Source organism: Athene cunicularia (assembly GCF_003259725.1).
Source record: "Athene cunicularia isolate RWA chromosome 2 unlocalized genomic scaffold, athCun1 chr2_part1, whole genome shotgun sequence".
Lineage (NCBI taxonomy): Eukaryota > Metazoa > Chordata > Aves > Strigiformes > Strigidae > Athene > Athene cunicularia.
The window spans coordinates 139,651,208-139,668,280 of NW_020799095.1; the positions used below are offsets into that span (position 1 = coordinate 139,651,208).

At 39.0% G+C, this 17,073-nt stretch overlaps 1 protein-coding gene across 6 annotated transcripts in view; it reads right to left on the reverse strand.

Moving 5' to 3' along the window:
- ENPP2 (ectonucleotide pyrophosphatase/phosphodiesterase 2) overlaps positions 1 to 17,073 on the reverse strand; it is a 72,134-nt gene that overhangs the window by 6,513 nt on the left and 48,548 nt on the right. For 5 of the 6 annotated variants that reach the window (XM_026843135.1, XM_026843137.1, XM_026843138.1 and 2 more), the window contains 11 exons: positions 15,278 to 15,389; positions 13,667 to 13,792; positions 11,251 to 11,282; positions 10,346 to 10,473; positions 8,179 to 8,266; positions 7,916 to 8,003; positions 6,836 to 7,008; positions 6,499 to 6,550; positions 4,211 to 4,347; positions 3,584 to 3,719; positions 2,265 to 2,342 (listed from right to left, as the gene is read on the reverse strand). In XM_026843135.1, the coding sequence (XP_026698936.1) occupies positions 2,265 to 2,342; positions 3,584 to 3,719; positions 4,211 to 4,347; positions 6,499 to 6,550; positions 6,836 to 7,008; positions 7,916 to 8,003; positions 8,179 to 8,266; positions 10,346 to 10,473; positions 11,251 to 11,282; positions 13,667 to 13,792; positions 15,278 to 15,389 (1,150 nt within the window). The remainder of the gene's footprint in view (positions 1 to 2,264; positions 2,343 to 3,583; positions 3,720 to 4,210; positions 4,348 to 6,498; positions 6,551 to 6,835; positions 7,009 to 7,915; positions 8,004 to 8,178; positions 8,267 to 10,345; positions 10,474 to 11,250; positions 11,283 to 13,666; positions 13,793 to 15,277; positions 15,390 to 17,073) is intronic. The other variant, XM_026843139.1, reaches the window with a different exon arrangement.

Genomic DNA, 17,073 nt, shown 5'->3' on the forward strand with positions numbered 1-17,073 from the left:
TTGCACAGAGAGTCTGCTGTTCCTTCACCAAGCAGTAGAAACAGCTATTCACACGCCTTCTGATGTCCCTGTAAACACTTCCTTTGTCTTTCTTATCTAGTTACAGGGAACGATGATGTGTATAATTCTAGAAAGGAAACAGCACCATGATTAAAAGCAAACCCCAAACATTTTAAAAGAAAGGGAAAGACAAAGGTCATATTCTTCCAGTTAAATTCTCCTTGGAATCAAAATGTCTCACTTTTAAATTAGGTGCCATCAGGGATGACCATATTATGGCATAGCATCTCATTACAGCAACTTCTGGGAAGAGCAGGATACTCTTTCTCCCACCATGCACTCCTCAACCTTAAACAAGTTAAGATGCTTACAGAGACTAGAAACACAGTGGAATCTCCAGTTACATAATTCTTCTTTTTTCCTTTCTATTTTAACATTAACAAAAGTGCGTGTAAACAAAATATCTCAGACTTGTAAAAGTTTAATTTTTGTCTTGTCAGCTCAAACTGTTAAGTCTGTGGCTCCCCAGTGCCGATGGCAATGCCAGCCCCAGTTCCCCAGTATGCCTGTCCAGAGACTCCTCAGTGCCACACAAATTCCCTGCTTGGCCTGGTGCAGGGGCCCCACAAGCAGTGGTCTAACAAGAACCTCAGCTGCGGTAACCATGTGGCAGTACCACTCTTCCAGTTGCTTGCTCCTCCAAAGCATCAGCCTTAACAATAAAAATAGCCCAAAAAGGAAAGGGTTTTTTTCTCCCCCTGAGTTTTCCGGCTGAATCAGTTTCCCACTTAGGTTCCCACTGCAGCCACACGGAGAGCAACACCAGTGCAACAGGAAGCCAGCCCAGGGGCATCATCTTGCAGCTCCAACAAGGCAGGAGCCGCTTTATCCAGACTCACTACTGAAAAGATGGATACAGAATTATTGCCCGGGGGATGTGATGGAACAGCGAATTAAAAAAAAAAACAAACCAAACAAAAACAACAAAGCAGAGGAGGGGGCCTCTGCAGCCAGCACTGCCACCAAGGCCAGCATAGCATAAAACTGCCACCTCGTATTTCCCTTGTAGTGAAAAAAGCTCCGTATAATGAGTTTATAATCAGCTCTCAGCATTGCAATCTGCACACATGCAGTGGTTTGTAATTCCCCAGGAATGACATTAGCTCCAGCATTTGTTCTCAGGGAATCCTTTACCCACTTGTGATGAAGAGGAAGGCCACTAGACAAAATGAGCTACTACTAAGTGGGTTTTTCTGCTGTGATTAGCATCTCAGCTAATTTGCTTAGACTAACATTATCATAAAGAGCACTTTTATGAAGTGATTTGAGAGTAGGAAATCCCCAATAATTTTGCACTCTGTAATCAGTTAAGTGCCTTTGCTCAGATTTCCAGCAAACATCACCACTTGTTCCTACTCAGAGGTTTTTCAGTTAAAAGCACTCTTTTCTGGTTAAAAAGAAAAAGCCTCCCATAGGCTTTGATGTTTATCCAAACCTCTCTGGCCTAAAGTCTGAATTGGAAATCTCACAAGAACAGGCTCTTGAGATTCTTCCAAAGCTTCTCAATTCCTGCCAAGCCAAAAATGCCACCAGAATAGTCATGGGTTTCCTACCTCTTGGCAAAACTAGAGAGAAAAGGGATGTGCAGACAAAAGAAATGTTAATACTATATCCCTACAGTGCTGGAAGTTTCAGACAGGTTTAAGTCATTCCTCATTTTCCATAAATTGGTTTCCTCTTCCTTATTCTTTATATGTAATAAACATGTTTGTTCTCCCTTTAAGGGCATGGATAGAAAAAACAAAAATAATCACTTAGCATGTTGCTGTAGTTCAGGGACAAGTGCACACTCCCAGGCTTGTGCACACTCCCAGGCAGCCGCAGTTGAGAAGTAAAAACACATTGCCTAAATACATTCTGCACCAGCTTGGGATACAGACAAGAAAATCTGAATGGTCTTGCCCAAACTGAATTACTGTGGCATGAAGCATAATTGCTGAACTACAGCACCTCTGTGCTCTTAGCACAGCACTAAGAAAAATAAACCTTTCTTAAAACTTGAGCCTTTCTTGTGGTACTTTGCCTGCCCATACCTAGAAGTATACAGGTGCCTACATGTATTGTCTGCTGACTATGGGTAACTGAACTTTATGTTCTAAACTTCTCCCATCAGTTCATTCTATAGTCCAACACACATATTAAAAAAAACCCAAACAAACATACATGTTGGGAAAGAAAAGTAAAGCCATGGAAAGGGCACTTACTTTTGAAAGCAGGATACATTGGAATGATATTTGTTATTAGAAAAGCATCATATTTTGCTTCTGCAGAGGAACTTAATTCTGAAAACAATAAAACAGGAAAATATTAATGTGATTAATTATCAGAAACTCAAAGAATATAAAAATTATTTGAAAAATGGCTTCAGAGATTAATCAAAGGAAATACTGTCATCTAAACAGCAATCTGAAAGCTATATTCAGAAGTGCACATTATATGCATAAAATTTGTCTTTAATGCAACAGCTGAACATAGAATGTAAGGATTTTATCCTTGCTTCAACTGTCAGAGTTCAAAATATTTAATAGCTCATCTTTGCTTCAACTGTCAAGACGGTTCAAAATATTTCATCTACTTTTACAGTCTTAAAAGTCAGTGAGCTGCTCTGCAGGCTGTTGCAAAAGAGGCAAACAATTTCCAGGGAGGAGTGTGGGATTATCTTTTTCTTCTGAGCAAGCCTCTGCACCAGGAATTCCATACCAGAAATCCACCATAAAATATTCAGCCACTGAAGGCTGAAGGAAGACAGAGGAATGAAGTTCACAAGCGTGAGACAGTTGTGTCCCTTGAATATTCACTAATCCCAGAAGATCACTGCACCAAAACTGAACCAATGTAACTGCAAAGGAGAATCTAGGACATGCATTTACACAGGTTTTCTACTAACACCATTTCTATAGGATGGTAGAAATTTTTAGAGTATGCAAGAGTCTAATTTGGATTTATAAGTCAAATATATATTTTTATTACCGCTCTTTGAATTCAAAATTAACAACTGACTAGATTCCCAGTTGATAGAAGCTGGCATCTATCTACTGACTTTAAAGGGCCAACTTTTGAAAACTGTCCTCTAGCTTCTATTCCTACTCCATGAAATTATTCATTCGCCTTTATTTTTATTAATTAAACTGGGACACTTCACTGCTTTGGTGCATGAAGCTGGGCACCAGTTTGGAGCATCTCTCATGGAGCTGAGGGATCACAGCCATGACAGCAACTTGTGGCACTGGGTCCTTGGTCCTCAGCAAGTGCAGCAAGAGTAATGTATCCAACCCCCCGGGCCCCATACGTGACACCAGTACAGGAGCAGCTCCTCTGAGAAGACATCACAGAGGAAGAAAACACCCCAGAGACAGGGGAAACTGAATCATTCCTACCTATATTCTTTCCCAATGACCTCAAAAAACCCCTTGGTCTGTTTATACTGAGCAGGAAGGCAGTTCATACCTAAGGTTTTCCCTAACAACAACAACAAAAAAGATAATTCCAAAACCTCTAGATATTAAAGGCTATATGAACTTACGGGGAGGGAAAAGGAAGCCATAGGAGAGCTGTTTGTCACCCCTGTAGGCTGCACAGCTCTGGCTGTTTCCTGGAGAAATGCGGAGGTCGGGCCTCACACAGCTGGCCAGGTGTTCCGGGACACCAGATACCTCTGCCTGCATTGAGGAACATAGGCAGAAATGACAAGAAAAGTAACTCCAGCATTTATAACTAAAAGAAAACAATTTCATATAGTCATAGGTTACACGAAATGCCTTGTGCAGAGTAAAATAAACTACCGAGCTGTACAACCAAATCCTTCCCTTCTCCTGTTATCCGCTGCAGAGCCTCTCTTTCACATAGCAGAAGTCACCATGGGAAATAATTCAAATTATGTCGCTGATTATTCCATCATAATTAAACTAATCCCCATCAAGCAAAACTTAAAAAAATAACAGTAGTAAATACAGCCCTTCTGCCTTAAAACTATTTCCTTCTGAAGGAAAAAAAAGGCATTTTGGCATTGCTTACAATGATTTTTCACGTTATTCCTGGTGGGAAAAATCTATTTGGATAAGGGAAATTCTAGGACTTCAAGAATACGGGTACTGAACAGATTTCCCCAGGGCTTTTTAAGCACTTTTTCAAGAGCAAAGACAGCACTAACCTGTTTAGAAATAGTGTAGGATGTCCAGAGAGGCATCAGGAATGTTTCACTGTAGCCACTTTCAAAGTCATGGTGATGCAAGATATTATATTTTGTGCGGTACAGTACTGCAGGGCGCCCATATAGAAGATGCTTTTCTACAGATCAGAAGAAATAACATTTATTACTGAAAGCCTTGAAGATGAAAAAAATAAAGGGTTGGCTTTCCAACACAGGCTGATTTTACAGTGCTCCTTAATGGGATACTGACCCTGAATAACTACTAAGGAAATCTCATAACAGAGAGGAGCAGTTCTTCAGTAGTTTTGATAGGAATCCCCATTCTAGGCTCACAACCTGCTTATAAGTCTTTTCTGCACTTGAAAGCTTGTTGGGGTCACAGCATGGAGAGAGAGAGTTTCTCCAAACACTGGAGACTCCACAAGGATCCTATCACTCTTCCCCAGAATTATTCTCCTTCCTATGTTTTTTTTTGTAAAGCCCCTCTCAAAAGCGAGGCAAAAATGGTCACTCACTAAAAGAACACTTTTTTCCACTTGGCTGATACAGATGATGTTCTGAAGACTGATGTGCTTTTTCTGTCAGGAATATCAAAGAAAACAAACCAACGCTTTTCCTAACTTTGGCTACAAAAAGACACCTCCAACTCTGCAAAGCTAGCGCTTTTTTTTCTGTCTTGGTGGTACATTATGGTTAAATGTCACTAATACCTCTGACAATCTTGCTTATAAAAAGACAGAAACATCACTGAAAGAGATAGAAGTAAAACAAATTTACTGGCTCTTCTTGCCTCGTGCTGCAATGATTGCAATCGATTTTGATAATCATTTGCCAGACAGGCTTGCCTCGCTTTTAGATATCAAAACATGGAAACAAGGAAAGCAGCCTAACACTGTTCACAGATAGGCATTTAACCTGAAAGAAAAGTGCAAGTTTTCTTAGTGTTTGAGTCCAAATAGAGAATACTTTTATAGGACACAGAAAAAAAAGAATAAGGGGGGCACTTCATTCCACTTAACAGACAACTTACAGATGAGCAAGTGAGATTGGTTTAAATGCTTGTATCTTAAAATACATCAAAAATACTATTTTTATATTACTGAAGTAAAGAAGCATCAAAACCTTAAACCAAATAAAGATGGTGAGATATCTAGGAGTACAATGGTGAGCGTGTTGTGTTTTTTCCAGATGCCAGAAATTGCCACAACAGGAAGTAGCTTGTCACTAATTGGGAAAATCAGTTTAACAAGATAAATTGTCTTTTTGCAGCTTTCGACTTACAAAGAAAAGGAATCATTTCACCTCTAGAAACTAAAGGATAGGCTGCATTGCCTGTTCAAAACAAAAACTGAAGAAGTAGCTTCATAAGGGACTTAAGAAAATCTTAGTCATCTGAGCAATATGATTTAAAGTATCTCAGAAGTCCACATCTAAACTCAGAGCTCCAGAAATTGCTAATTTGGACAATTGTTATCGTGAGGAGAATGCTGTGACTTGTTATACTGAACCAGATCATAACTGTGAGAAGGAAAGCTCTGCTTTGGTGCACCTTTCAGTCACTATTATTGTTCAGAAAAGCTGTTCCCATCCCCTCCCCTCTGGTTCTGTTGCTATATTCTAACCTGGACCATTGCCCTGGTGCATCCGGGAGCAAAGCCACACAAAAGTCAGCACTGGCATACAGCAGGGACTAGTGTCCAGGAGAGCAGGGGATGCTTTCTCCTGGGAGTAACATTAACTCAAACACTGAAGAGGGACACAAGTGCACTGAGCATCCCTGAACCAGCAGAGCATTTCTGCACTTCCCAGTCAAGGACTGTCAAAGCAGCTGTACCGTCCTTTCTACCAGTGACGTGGTGAAACATAAGCCTGAACGATACTGGTAAAACTGTGCAGACGTAGCCCATGTTTTTTACCCCATTTATAGCTTGTGGTTAAATGCAGTACTGCCTCGTGCACCCTCTCCTTTCCTCATCTCCCCATTTCCACAGCAGAGATCAAACCTCCTAAAGGGGATGGAAAGGAAGAGTGCTAAAACTCGTATCACTTTGAGCGATACTCTAGTCCTGGTTACAACAAAAGATAGTGTGCACTCCCTCATGTGAGTAGCACTTATCTTGCCCACTTATCTCATGTAGGTCTACGTGTTATTTTGATAGTTATTTGATAAGACTGTTTACTACACATTAAGTAAACCAAAGCAGGAGCTTCTCTCATACCAATGACACAAAGTAACTTGCAAAAGAAAACAAAAATAGCTTTTATTAACGGAGGCATCAGGATCTCACCTTCTGTTCCTTTGACGTGAAAGCGCTTGTTGAGTTCATCCAACTTGTTCTTCTCAAGAATAGAAAAAAGGAACAAGATTAGGATCACTGGAGCATTCTGACAACTTGTTTTACTAGGCATCTAGCAAAACAAAACTAGCGCTATAAAACACCGACATTTTTTTTTGTTTCCTGTTTTACAAAAAGCCGTATCAGTTCCAAAAGAGCACAAACACTTCACAGGAAGGATCTGGGAAATTCTTACAGATCAAACCCTCTCTAAATAGATAAAATGGTTACAACTTTGCTAGGCAACTACTGCTAATAGTGAAAGCATCAGCAGATCTTAAACACCTACCTTATCATCACATGTACATCCTATATCAAAATCTGATGCAGAAGGTAGAGCGACAGGATAGAGTGGTTTAGCAACTTCATCTGGCACAGTTGGTTTATAAACATTGGCTCTCAGCAGGTGATTTAAACTTCCGTGGGTGCCATTATTTGGAGCTGGCTTTAATCCAAGCAGATCTATGAAGCCACCAAAAATGAATGATGGTTAGATTGCAAACATGTATTCAGCAGCACCTCTGCCAAGCCAAGACATGTATTTGCAATACTGTTTACACCCACCACATGTTAATGCTTTTAATGTAATAGAAGTACTAACCCCTTGTCCAAATCATAAAATTGCAGATTCTGCCTGAATAGTATGGTAGTATTTATGACAAGAAGGTCAATTTGCATCAAGACACTGGAAGAGACTTTTACTATAACTACTTCTGCATCTTCCAGTGCAAACCTATGGTCAGTGTGCTAGCCTTACATCAGACATCTGGAACACAGTGTTATTAGTCACCTGCTTTACAGATAAGGGATAATTACCTTTTTGGTATTTCATGTTTTGGAAAAAAAAATAAAATAAGTGAATGATACCTTTGGTTTGAAACTTTTATCACCCTGGAAAATCAGTATTGAAGAAAAGATCCTAATGAATATGTGCATACATCATCAAATTCTTCTTCATGGCTACAGTATGATTTCAGAAAACATAATCATAGCATGAGATGCCATAGAAAATTAAGTGATGCCCCTGAGCTGCTCCATGAGCCATGCAGGTGCAGAAGCAGTCTCTGAGCAGAAACCTCCTTCCTAGACTGCTCAGGTGTGGACACCACACACTGTAGTGGTGTGTGTTTGATATCTGCTAAGCTGCATACAGTAAAACTAACGTAATCCATTTTATTGGCCAGCTGCTAGAGTAGAGCAAGCTGAGGCCCTGAAGAAATGCCTGCTGGCCAAAAGGCAAGTGCTTGAGAAGTGGGGACTGGGGAAGGGACACAGGGAGAGAGTCAGGACATGAGCTCATGGGTGCCTAAATGAAGCCCTGTTAGCTATCAGAGTGTTTCTCCTGAAATTTCTCAAAAAGGTAGCTTACCACACATGACATTGTAAAGTTCAATATTTTCAAAAGGAGGTACTTTGGTCTTGTATTTGAAGGTAGGGCCATAACCTATAAAGACAGTCTTAAAAAAAAAATAAAAAAAACAAAACCAAAAAAAACAACAACAAAGAGAGAAGAATACAGAAGAAGAGCATTAAAAGGTAGGATATTTTTCAGTGAATATTTACATTTTAGAGACCTCCAATTTCTTCTTGCCTTCAATGGCCCTCCCACAAAAGTATCTGCATTGCTCATACCTGCATACTGTTTATCTTGTTGTCATAGCCATGGTCTCCGTGGAAGAAACATTTTCCCGTTGGTTTCTTGTAAACGTCCATAGCTTTCCTAAATTGAAAAAGTATTAGAAAATTTCCTCAAAGGTGTAGGTATGGTGGCTGACCTGGCAATTCAGTTTGAGTGTAGGAGGGATAAGGTTACAAGGCAACGTATTGCTTATTTTTCTTGAATAGCAGTAGTGGGGACTGCAAGCTCATCCAACACCACCAGTTTCTCCCTCTGCTCCTCCTGTAAGTGTCATCTCTTACTCACTGATAACAACCTTAGCATCTATTTACTTGTTTTCTCAGACTTTCTCATATCACATCATCTCCTATAGACTGGAGATATTTTGGACCATACAATTCCAATCCTCAAAAGGCCAACGGAGGCTCCTAGGAAAGCACTTTCATGATGTTACAGTGCTGCAAATGTCATACAGTACTGTAAAATGCTTTCACCCATTTGCCTTGCACCCAATGAACAAAAATGGGAAGTAGAAACAAAGCTGGAGGAAAGAAAAATTGTCATGAAGATAAATGGCTGAGAAAATAAGTGCTCTATCATAGGAACACTAATTATCAGCTTGTTACTGAGTACTTCTTTTACAAAACATGTGGAAAAGTATTGTGAAATAGGAATTATAATTACTGGCTTGTTCCAGAGTACTTGCTTACAGTTTAATGAGGGCCATGTACATGCAGTGGACCAGATTATCCTACAAGTTAATTTCTTCATCTGCAGTAAAATGATGCTCAAAGTTTGATTTTGGCCTTGTAAATTACTAGAGTTACAGCAGTCAGATGTGTAACTACCATTTTCCTGGCTGTGAATATACAATGAATTACAGTTACATTAACAAATGAATTACTGTTGAATACGATTTCAGAAAATCTAACAAATAAATAAGCCAGAGAATGTCTGATGTAATTAATAGGAAATTACTAAGTGTAAATCAACTTGGGCCATCCCATCAGTTCCAGTAAAATTCTTAAAACTAAAACTTTTACAGGCCTAAAACTCAGAGTGTGATTCTTTGAAATGTACATGAACCCTAGCCACAAAAACTGCATGGGGAGGCAGGCCAGCCAGCTAGTGGAATTGTGCAAGAAAGCAACTGGGGTTTCTCATTCACTGCTTTAGCAGAGTGATCCTTGCATAATTCACGGAAAGATAAGCACAGATGTCAGAAGGCACTTGCAACACACCGTGTGTTTGCCTGGCAGCTATACGGGCAAAAGACCCTACCATAATTTAAAGCTTGTCACAGACTGCCATGAGCCAAAAGCTGTGTCATCTTCTAAGAACCCCTGAGTCAGCTTCATGCATAAAGACCTAGCCATTCTCATACTGTAATACACAACATGTGCCAAAACAATCAAAACAAGAATGTATGTTAAACCAGAAAGGGATGCACAATTCATAAACAAAGGCTACTCCTCTCCTGTTCACTCTATACATATATATGCCAACCTGGGTTTCCTTGCTCAATTTTTAGCTAAGAATATTAAAAGTTGTCCATAATTTATAACTGAAAATTCAGAGGCATATGCAGAACAACCACCCAAACCAGGGTGTTCTCTGAGCTAAAGCATCCTGGTTTTCTGTGGATTTGTTTTGCAACACAATACACTGCCAGCACTTTGATGACCACTCTTCCAGTTGTTCTCAGGTATTCACCCACGCTGACAGTGTCTCCATTGTCTTCCCATTCACCCATTGCATTGCATCCACTCAGCCTCTTGTTCCCCTGGTCATATACGCCTTTCTCTTCCTCCCATATTCCCTGCTTCCTGGTTGGAATAAACTTGCACCTCATTAAAAAAGCTTATAAGCTCCTATATTTTAACCAGTTAAAAACCACACAGCTGCTTGAGGAAACCAATTTAGGTTTCTACCCTCTATCTAGTTACTAATTTTCCCAGACTCTAAAACCAATTTTGTGTTCAGAGCCACATCCCCCTGCAGCAAATGTGACTGGTGATTGAACCTCACACCAGGAGTTCAAAACTCCCCTTGCTCACAGGGTACAGGAGTGCGTTGCTGACAGACAGGGCAACCCCAGGTGTCTTATTTTCTCAAAAAACCCCCCAAAAACAACCAACCCACAGGCTGAAAATCAGGAGGGAAGCAAAAGCAAGAGTTTACCTTGCCACATGCCATTTGCGGTCCACCAGTAAATGGACATCCTCAATTCTTCGGTTGTAAGCATAGTGCAAACGTTTAGGCAGGTGCTGTTTCAAGTAAGGCTTGAAATGCTGGTCTGGCTTTCTACACTGAAAAATAAATGGTTACAAATAACACTGCTGTCAGTTAGATTAGACACACATAAAACCCAGAACTACAGAAATCAAACTGTTAAGGTCATTATTGATGATGTCTTGAAAACAAATTGTACATCTAGTGTATGTATTCCATCCCTTTCTGTGCAGTATTTACATAAGTCCAGGGCCCAGGGAGACATTCAAAGATGTATTTGGAAAGCTTCATTCTCGTGATGGTCTCACGGATGAAGAATTTTATTCTAGCTGGACCAAAGCTCAAGTTTTGGATGAAAGTTCAATGCTCAAAATACATTTCATCTGCAGATATATTTAAAGCCATCTGGTTACAAAATTTGATTTTTTTCTATCAGCTTTTATTTTAAACACTTTTTTACCATTAAAAGCAAGATTACAGCTGAAGGCTATCAAATAAACTTTTTCAGTGTCTTCAGATTGCTAGTAAAATATTTACCCTAAAAGATTACTTTCCATTTCTGAAGGAATGAATAAATAGACTCAATTCAGGGAGTCAAGATGATCAGGGAGATTCTGGCTCTTCACTGCCCAAAAAGGTTATAAAAGCTACTACAGCAGCAAACAGTGGAACTTATGACAAACATTAATCTGTATTCATGAAGGGCACCATTTAGCACTCTTTATGCATGTTAATGGTTGATTTTCCTGCCTAAAAAGGAGATTTTCCTGAGGAGAGAATGTTGACTAATGGTCCAAATTAAGATGTGAATGGTGCAGTGTAGACAGAGATACCTCCCAGTCCTAGATACTTACTGTCAGGTTGGCCACAATCACTTTAGGGTCATCTGTTAAAGGAAAATAAAAAAGACAAAAATATAAAAGATGAACAATTTGCAGAAGAAATCACAAGGTAATAATGTAGCTTTACAGAAGCGTTCTTCCTAAAAGTTGGCTGATCTTTACTAAAAGCACACTGTATGTATCAGATAAGATATGAATATGAACTTGAATATGAACTGAAGTTTAACTGTGTACTCTTTACTTAGTGATATTGTAGTTGCTTAGGTAGTGTTTCTCACTTTTTATTATTTGGCTCTTAGTTTAGTATTTATTCTATTTTATGAAAACATATACTTTCAATTCTTTTGACTGTTCTCCTTTAAAATAAAAAATCATCCCCAAACACAACGACCTTCCTTGAAAATTTTTGAAAGCACATTTGAATGCAACAACACAGAAGTAGTAAGATAAATACACAGCATTTTTTCTCTCTTTTAACATTTCACATATTTCATAGCCTACTACAGAGTAGATGAAAAGCCACAGTAAAATATTCTAGTTATGTCTTCAGACTATTGAAGGGACATGCAAGGATGTAGAAAGCCCAAAACCAGCAACAGTCCACATTAACTCAATTTTCTTCCAGAGTGGGGTGAGGGATTGGGGGTAAGCATTTTTCAGCCCTGAGAGAAAAAACAGGCTAAGACAAAATCCTAGGAAGTTAAAAATCCCTTGCTTAACTATTACTGTTTTGTTGCTTAAGGAATGAGCTTGCTGAGCCTGAAATGAGTTCTGCTGAATCTCAAAACACAAAGCTACAGGCTTATTCATTGCAAAGGTGTGTCTGTAGTACTGAGGCAGTATTATGGAACAGGAAAACGGATAATGAATAAAAAGTTGGTAATTTGCCATTTGAGGGGGATAACCCCAGTTCTAAAACTAAGCAATATGCTGCTTTGTTCTACGTTCAAACTGCTGATTTATAAGCAATTTCAAATATCCAAACAAGGAAGCTGCAGACAGAGTCCAAAAGAGGAAAATGGTATTGTGGGAAAACAAGTAGTATGACTCAGAGGTCAGTCAGAGAAGCTGATCTTTTTGGAAGATACTGCCATTCATCCTCCGAAGAAAACTAGTTTTTTTCAGCAATTTTAGAATTCAATGGTTGAAATATCTTTAAAAAAAAAAAACAACCCAAACCAACAAACCAAACTCTTCTCAGAACTGAAATGTAAGTTTTCAGTACACTGTAAAGTGTAGGAATTCAGTATTTATGCTAGACTAGTAAGTTGTGTCATCGTATGCACTATTTTCAGGAAATCTTTACGCACTCATCCCATATTTGTAGAGCCTAAATACCCAGGTAAATTAGTTAAAATAAATGCATACATGAATCATTATCTAAAAACATTTTATCACATTCTTATGATTTCTGCTACTATTCTGAAAATATTTAATCTTCAAAGATCAATTTTTTTGTGAAATCTTCCTCAACCAAAGTATATCTGAAGCGTCATGAGGGGTCAGTCGGCTGTACCAGCTATCTGATCTCCCCCTCTATCAAAAGTTGTCACCCTTGTCACACATTGAAAAAACATAAGTAGTTATAGTTAGTTTATGAGTTTCACAGTTTGCATGGTATCTTAAACTGCTGGCAAAGCCAGTTTTTCCCTGAACCAGAGCAGTCATGCTGCTGGCACAAGCCCCGTCCTGGCCCTGGAGGCGTAGCCTCAGCAGAGCAGTGGTGGGGCAGCTGGGTCTGTAACGCTTTAAACCACAGGACTGGCTTCACAGAGCTCCTGGGTGAGCCCTGAGCGCTCTCATCAAAGATCAGCTAATCTCAAACACAAAGTCAGGGTGAATTTCTAACAGCATGGTACCAAAAACCAGCAAGTTCTACTGTCAGCACTGCCCCTGAATGCATTCTCTAGATCTCCTTATACCCTTCAACATCCCCAGCCTGTTGCTGTTTAGCAACCCACACTGCTTCTCATCTGTACCAAAAGTATGAAGATACTGAATTCGAAATTAACAATTCACTTTTTTCTGTTAGCTCAGAAAATGTACCACTTAATATCCAGTCTGTACAGTGCTGAGATCCCCCAAGTCCCAGTTTGTTGACAGAGGGGAGAACTGCATGTATAAAACTCACAACGATGTGTAAGCTGGCATGTGAAGCTTGCTTTGAGTTCCCACTCCTCCTTGCTATAAAAGGGTGGGTTTTAACCCAAAACATTTCAGCCATCCACTTGACACAGCATTACTGCTGTGGGGTCTGTGACTCTACAGACCAGGAAGAAAGCAAGGAGCTGGTCTTCATGGGCTTCCCTGTGAACAGTCCTGCTGACACACTGCAAACTCAGATCCTTTGGGCAACGTCAGCCTAAGTAAGGGATGGACTCTAGTTCTCAGGACAGGTACAACTTAAAGCGGATACAACTTAACTTACATTTTAGGTTATTGCTAGACCTAGGGCGAATTCGCCCTAAAGATCCAGGCAGCAAAATTATATCTTCCACGTTAGTCAGATAGTTGCTTAAAAATTCAGTTCTTTCACAAGTAGTGTCTTCCATCCCTGCAGAAGGAAAATGCAAAATTAATTCAGCTTAATAATAAACATGTTTTCCAAAACAACACAAAAAGAGACCCCAAACAGCCTATGTATTCTTTTCTTTTGGATAACTCTTATTCTTGTTCTTTCCAGTCATGTCATTCCAACATCAGACACTCATAGGAGTCGAACTAGGGGTGATTGTAGCACTTGCCTACACAAGAGAAATACCAATTTCAATGTCGTAGAAACAGTCACCACATATACGATGCGTGCACTGACACATCTCCAAATGAAGCTCACGGGAAAAAAAAAAAAAAAAAATCAAAGTCTGTTTCTAGTTTAGTGTACTACTTTGGGGATTATTTTTTCTTAAACAAAGGATTTTAAGAGAAATTGCACACAAAAGGTATTGTCTGTTGGTGGTCCGTTCTAAGGCAGTGCAGATAAACAATTCTCTCCTACAGCCGTTTGTGGCTGGAAGGAATGTATTGCCAGTCACAGGCAGTTCTCAGCACAAAACATGCGTCCCCTGGAAATCATTCCTGTCCCTTACCCTTCTCTCCCCATAGCCAGAAAGGAGGCATATTCCATTTTATTGCTAATGTAGCAGTTCCTGTGAGACTTTCATAACCAAAGATCTAAACAAAACAGAACCTTTGGTAGCATTGCTAAAAAGTTATGCAAAACCAGATTTATCTCAGACATGGTCATATTTTTCTTTAATAAGACTTTCTTTTTCTTTTGTCTTTGTTAGTATTTACTATTTCTTCAATTTTAAGTTACTTCTGATGTCTGAAAGAATGAGATTTATCAAATAATATCTCTGCTTTTGCATGACTCTCCATTTGACCCTGAAATATCTATTTATCATTTTTCTTCTTCCTCCACTATTTTGATGACATTTTCCATCCAAGCTGGACACAGTCTATTACAGATATTCCAGTCTTTCTCCTGGTAGGATAATTTGACCCAGTAATTGTCATGGAAATGTCTCCCTCTAAAGTCCTACTCCTCTCCTCATGAAAAATAAGGCAGTACTACTAAATTATTTCACAGAATCATCTAGGTTGGAAAAGACCTTGAAGATCATCTAGTCCAACCATTAACCCAACACTGACTGTTCTCAACTACACCATATCCCTAAGTGCTATGTCAACCCAAATAAATCCTTCCATAAAACCTGCCAAAAAGATAACACTAGGCACACAATACCCTTCCAACACATGCAAGGAGAGCTGCACTTAGATGTGGTTGAAAAACTCTAAGTGGAGCTGTAAACACCCAAATCACTGTTATGAAGAACTGTTTTCCAGTAACAATTAATAGACAAGCTTAGTGGTCTGTCCACATTGACTGGTTTTGAGATTTGAACTACTAGAAAAAAACCAGCACAAAAGTATCTGAAATGGAACCATTCATTTAAGCCAGCTACTATAAGCACAGCTACATTGCTGAAGCATTTATATATGTGGATTTAAAAAAACAAAACCAAACTGTTTATTTTACCATGATCACCAACAAATATGACATTGACACATCGATGTAGTTTCAACTGTTTCAGTCCATCCATTAGTTGTCCTACTGTTTTGTCAATCTCTCTCAGGGGATTCACCATCATCTGTATAAATATGCAGAAAGGAAAAAAATTAATTCTGTCATTGCAATGTTCCCTATTCTTCTACAAATGGAGGCCCTTTGGCAACACTCTGATAGGATAACCATCCAGGTCAAGAGGCAAAGCCTTGGCTGAGCTGTTACACCTACAATTATCATACCATTTCTTTTTCTATAACCACACTGATTTCATCATGACAAAGCCCTGCTGAGATGCTGACACAAGACAGCAAAAGATCTTTATGGCTGATCCTAGGCCTCCCATGGACACATGTACATTTAATAAAACAAAGTATAGATATTAGAAAAATGCATGTGACTTTGGGATTCAGTTATTTCTTACAGATAAATAGCAGTACTTTTAAAAGGCTATTTTATGTGAACAGTTCAGGCAAAACGTGAAATGAAACTTTGGACTTGGGTTTCATATGCCAAGTTGCTTAATGAAATTCACTTCAAAGGACATCTGATACTAGGACGACAATATGCAAGTCACTTGAGTAGCACATGGAGTCGGAGAAGGCGTTCTTCAGCTTCAAAGCCAAGAGTTTCCAACATCTCAAGTGACAGTTTTGGCAAAATTGTCAGCAGGCCCCAGAAGACATGAATATTGTACTGTGATTTCTTCATTTAAGTTTCCTGTTCATTAAGAAACAAAACAGAAAACACCAAGACATGTTCACAGGATTGTGTTTTCAGCTACAAGAAAATGAAACATTTTTTACTAGATGGCACAGAGAAGAGATATGTTTTAAAGTAAGATTTTAGGCAGATGACTCAGATTTTGTTTTGGTTTTGAGAAGAAAACATTTCTTGTCACTCCATGCCAATTTTCTCCTTGCCTGTCTGTTTGATTTGGCTGGTCCAAGTATCCGCAACAAAACATTCTCCCAGTGACAAACAGAATGCTAACAAATTCTGGATGAGAAAAAAACTAGATTTTGGCAGAATTTTCTAAGAAAAAAATAAACACCACATTAGCATGACCGAGAAAGATATGGTTCAGAAATTCTCCCTCTGCCCGAGTCATTAAGGGATGGATGTTAAACAAGTCTGATAGGTTATGAGACAGGAAATGTCATCTCTCATGTGGCACTATAAATACAAGAAGTAGCTCATGAGAGATTGAATCACAGAGGGGAACAGGAGGAATAGTTTCTTCAACATATGGAAGCAGTTCAGGCAAAGGGTGAAATTTTGAAATATTTTAATTCAGGAAAACCTAAGTAGTCAGTTTAGTTAGAACTCAGAAATATTTCAAGTTTAGAAAAAAGAAAATTGTCTCTTTCAGTATTCTTCCACTCTCAAATATAAAGAATTTATTCAATGAATGGGAATTCCATTTTTATGTCACTATTTGTATAACATCAATCATATAAGGAAACACAACTTTTCCTCAGAATCCGAAGCTTATTCAAGGAAGCTGGAAATCTAGATGGATCTCCCATTAATGTTTACTTTTGTCAGCAGGCTTGAGGCTTCTTTTAAAAGTACTAATAAAAAAAAGAGCAACAGTACTTCCAGAGATTTCAAGTGATGGTAATTTTGTTTAGCTACCTTCATCAGTGTACTCTGTAGACCTGCAGAGATATTTCTGAAAGTGCAAGAAAGTCAGTCTAAATGAAAAAATAATCTTTTTAAAAGACACAAAAAACTCACACAGTAAACCACAGCAAAATCACCAACTT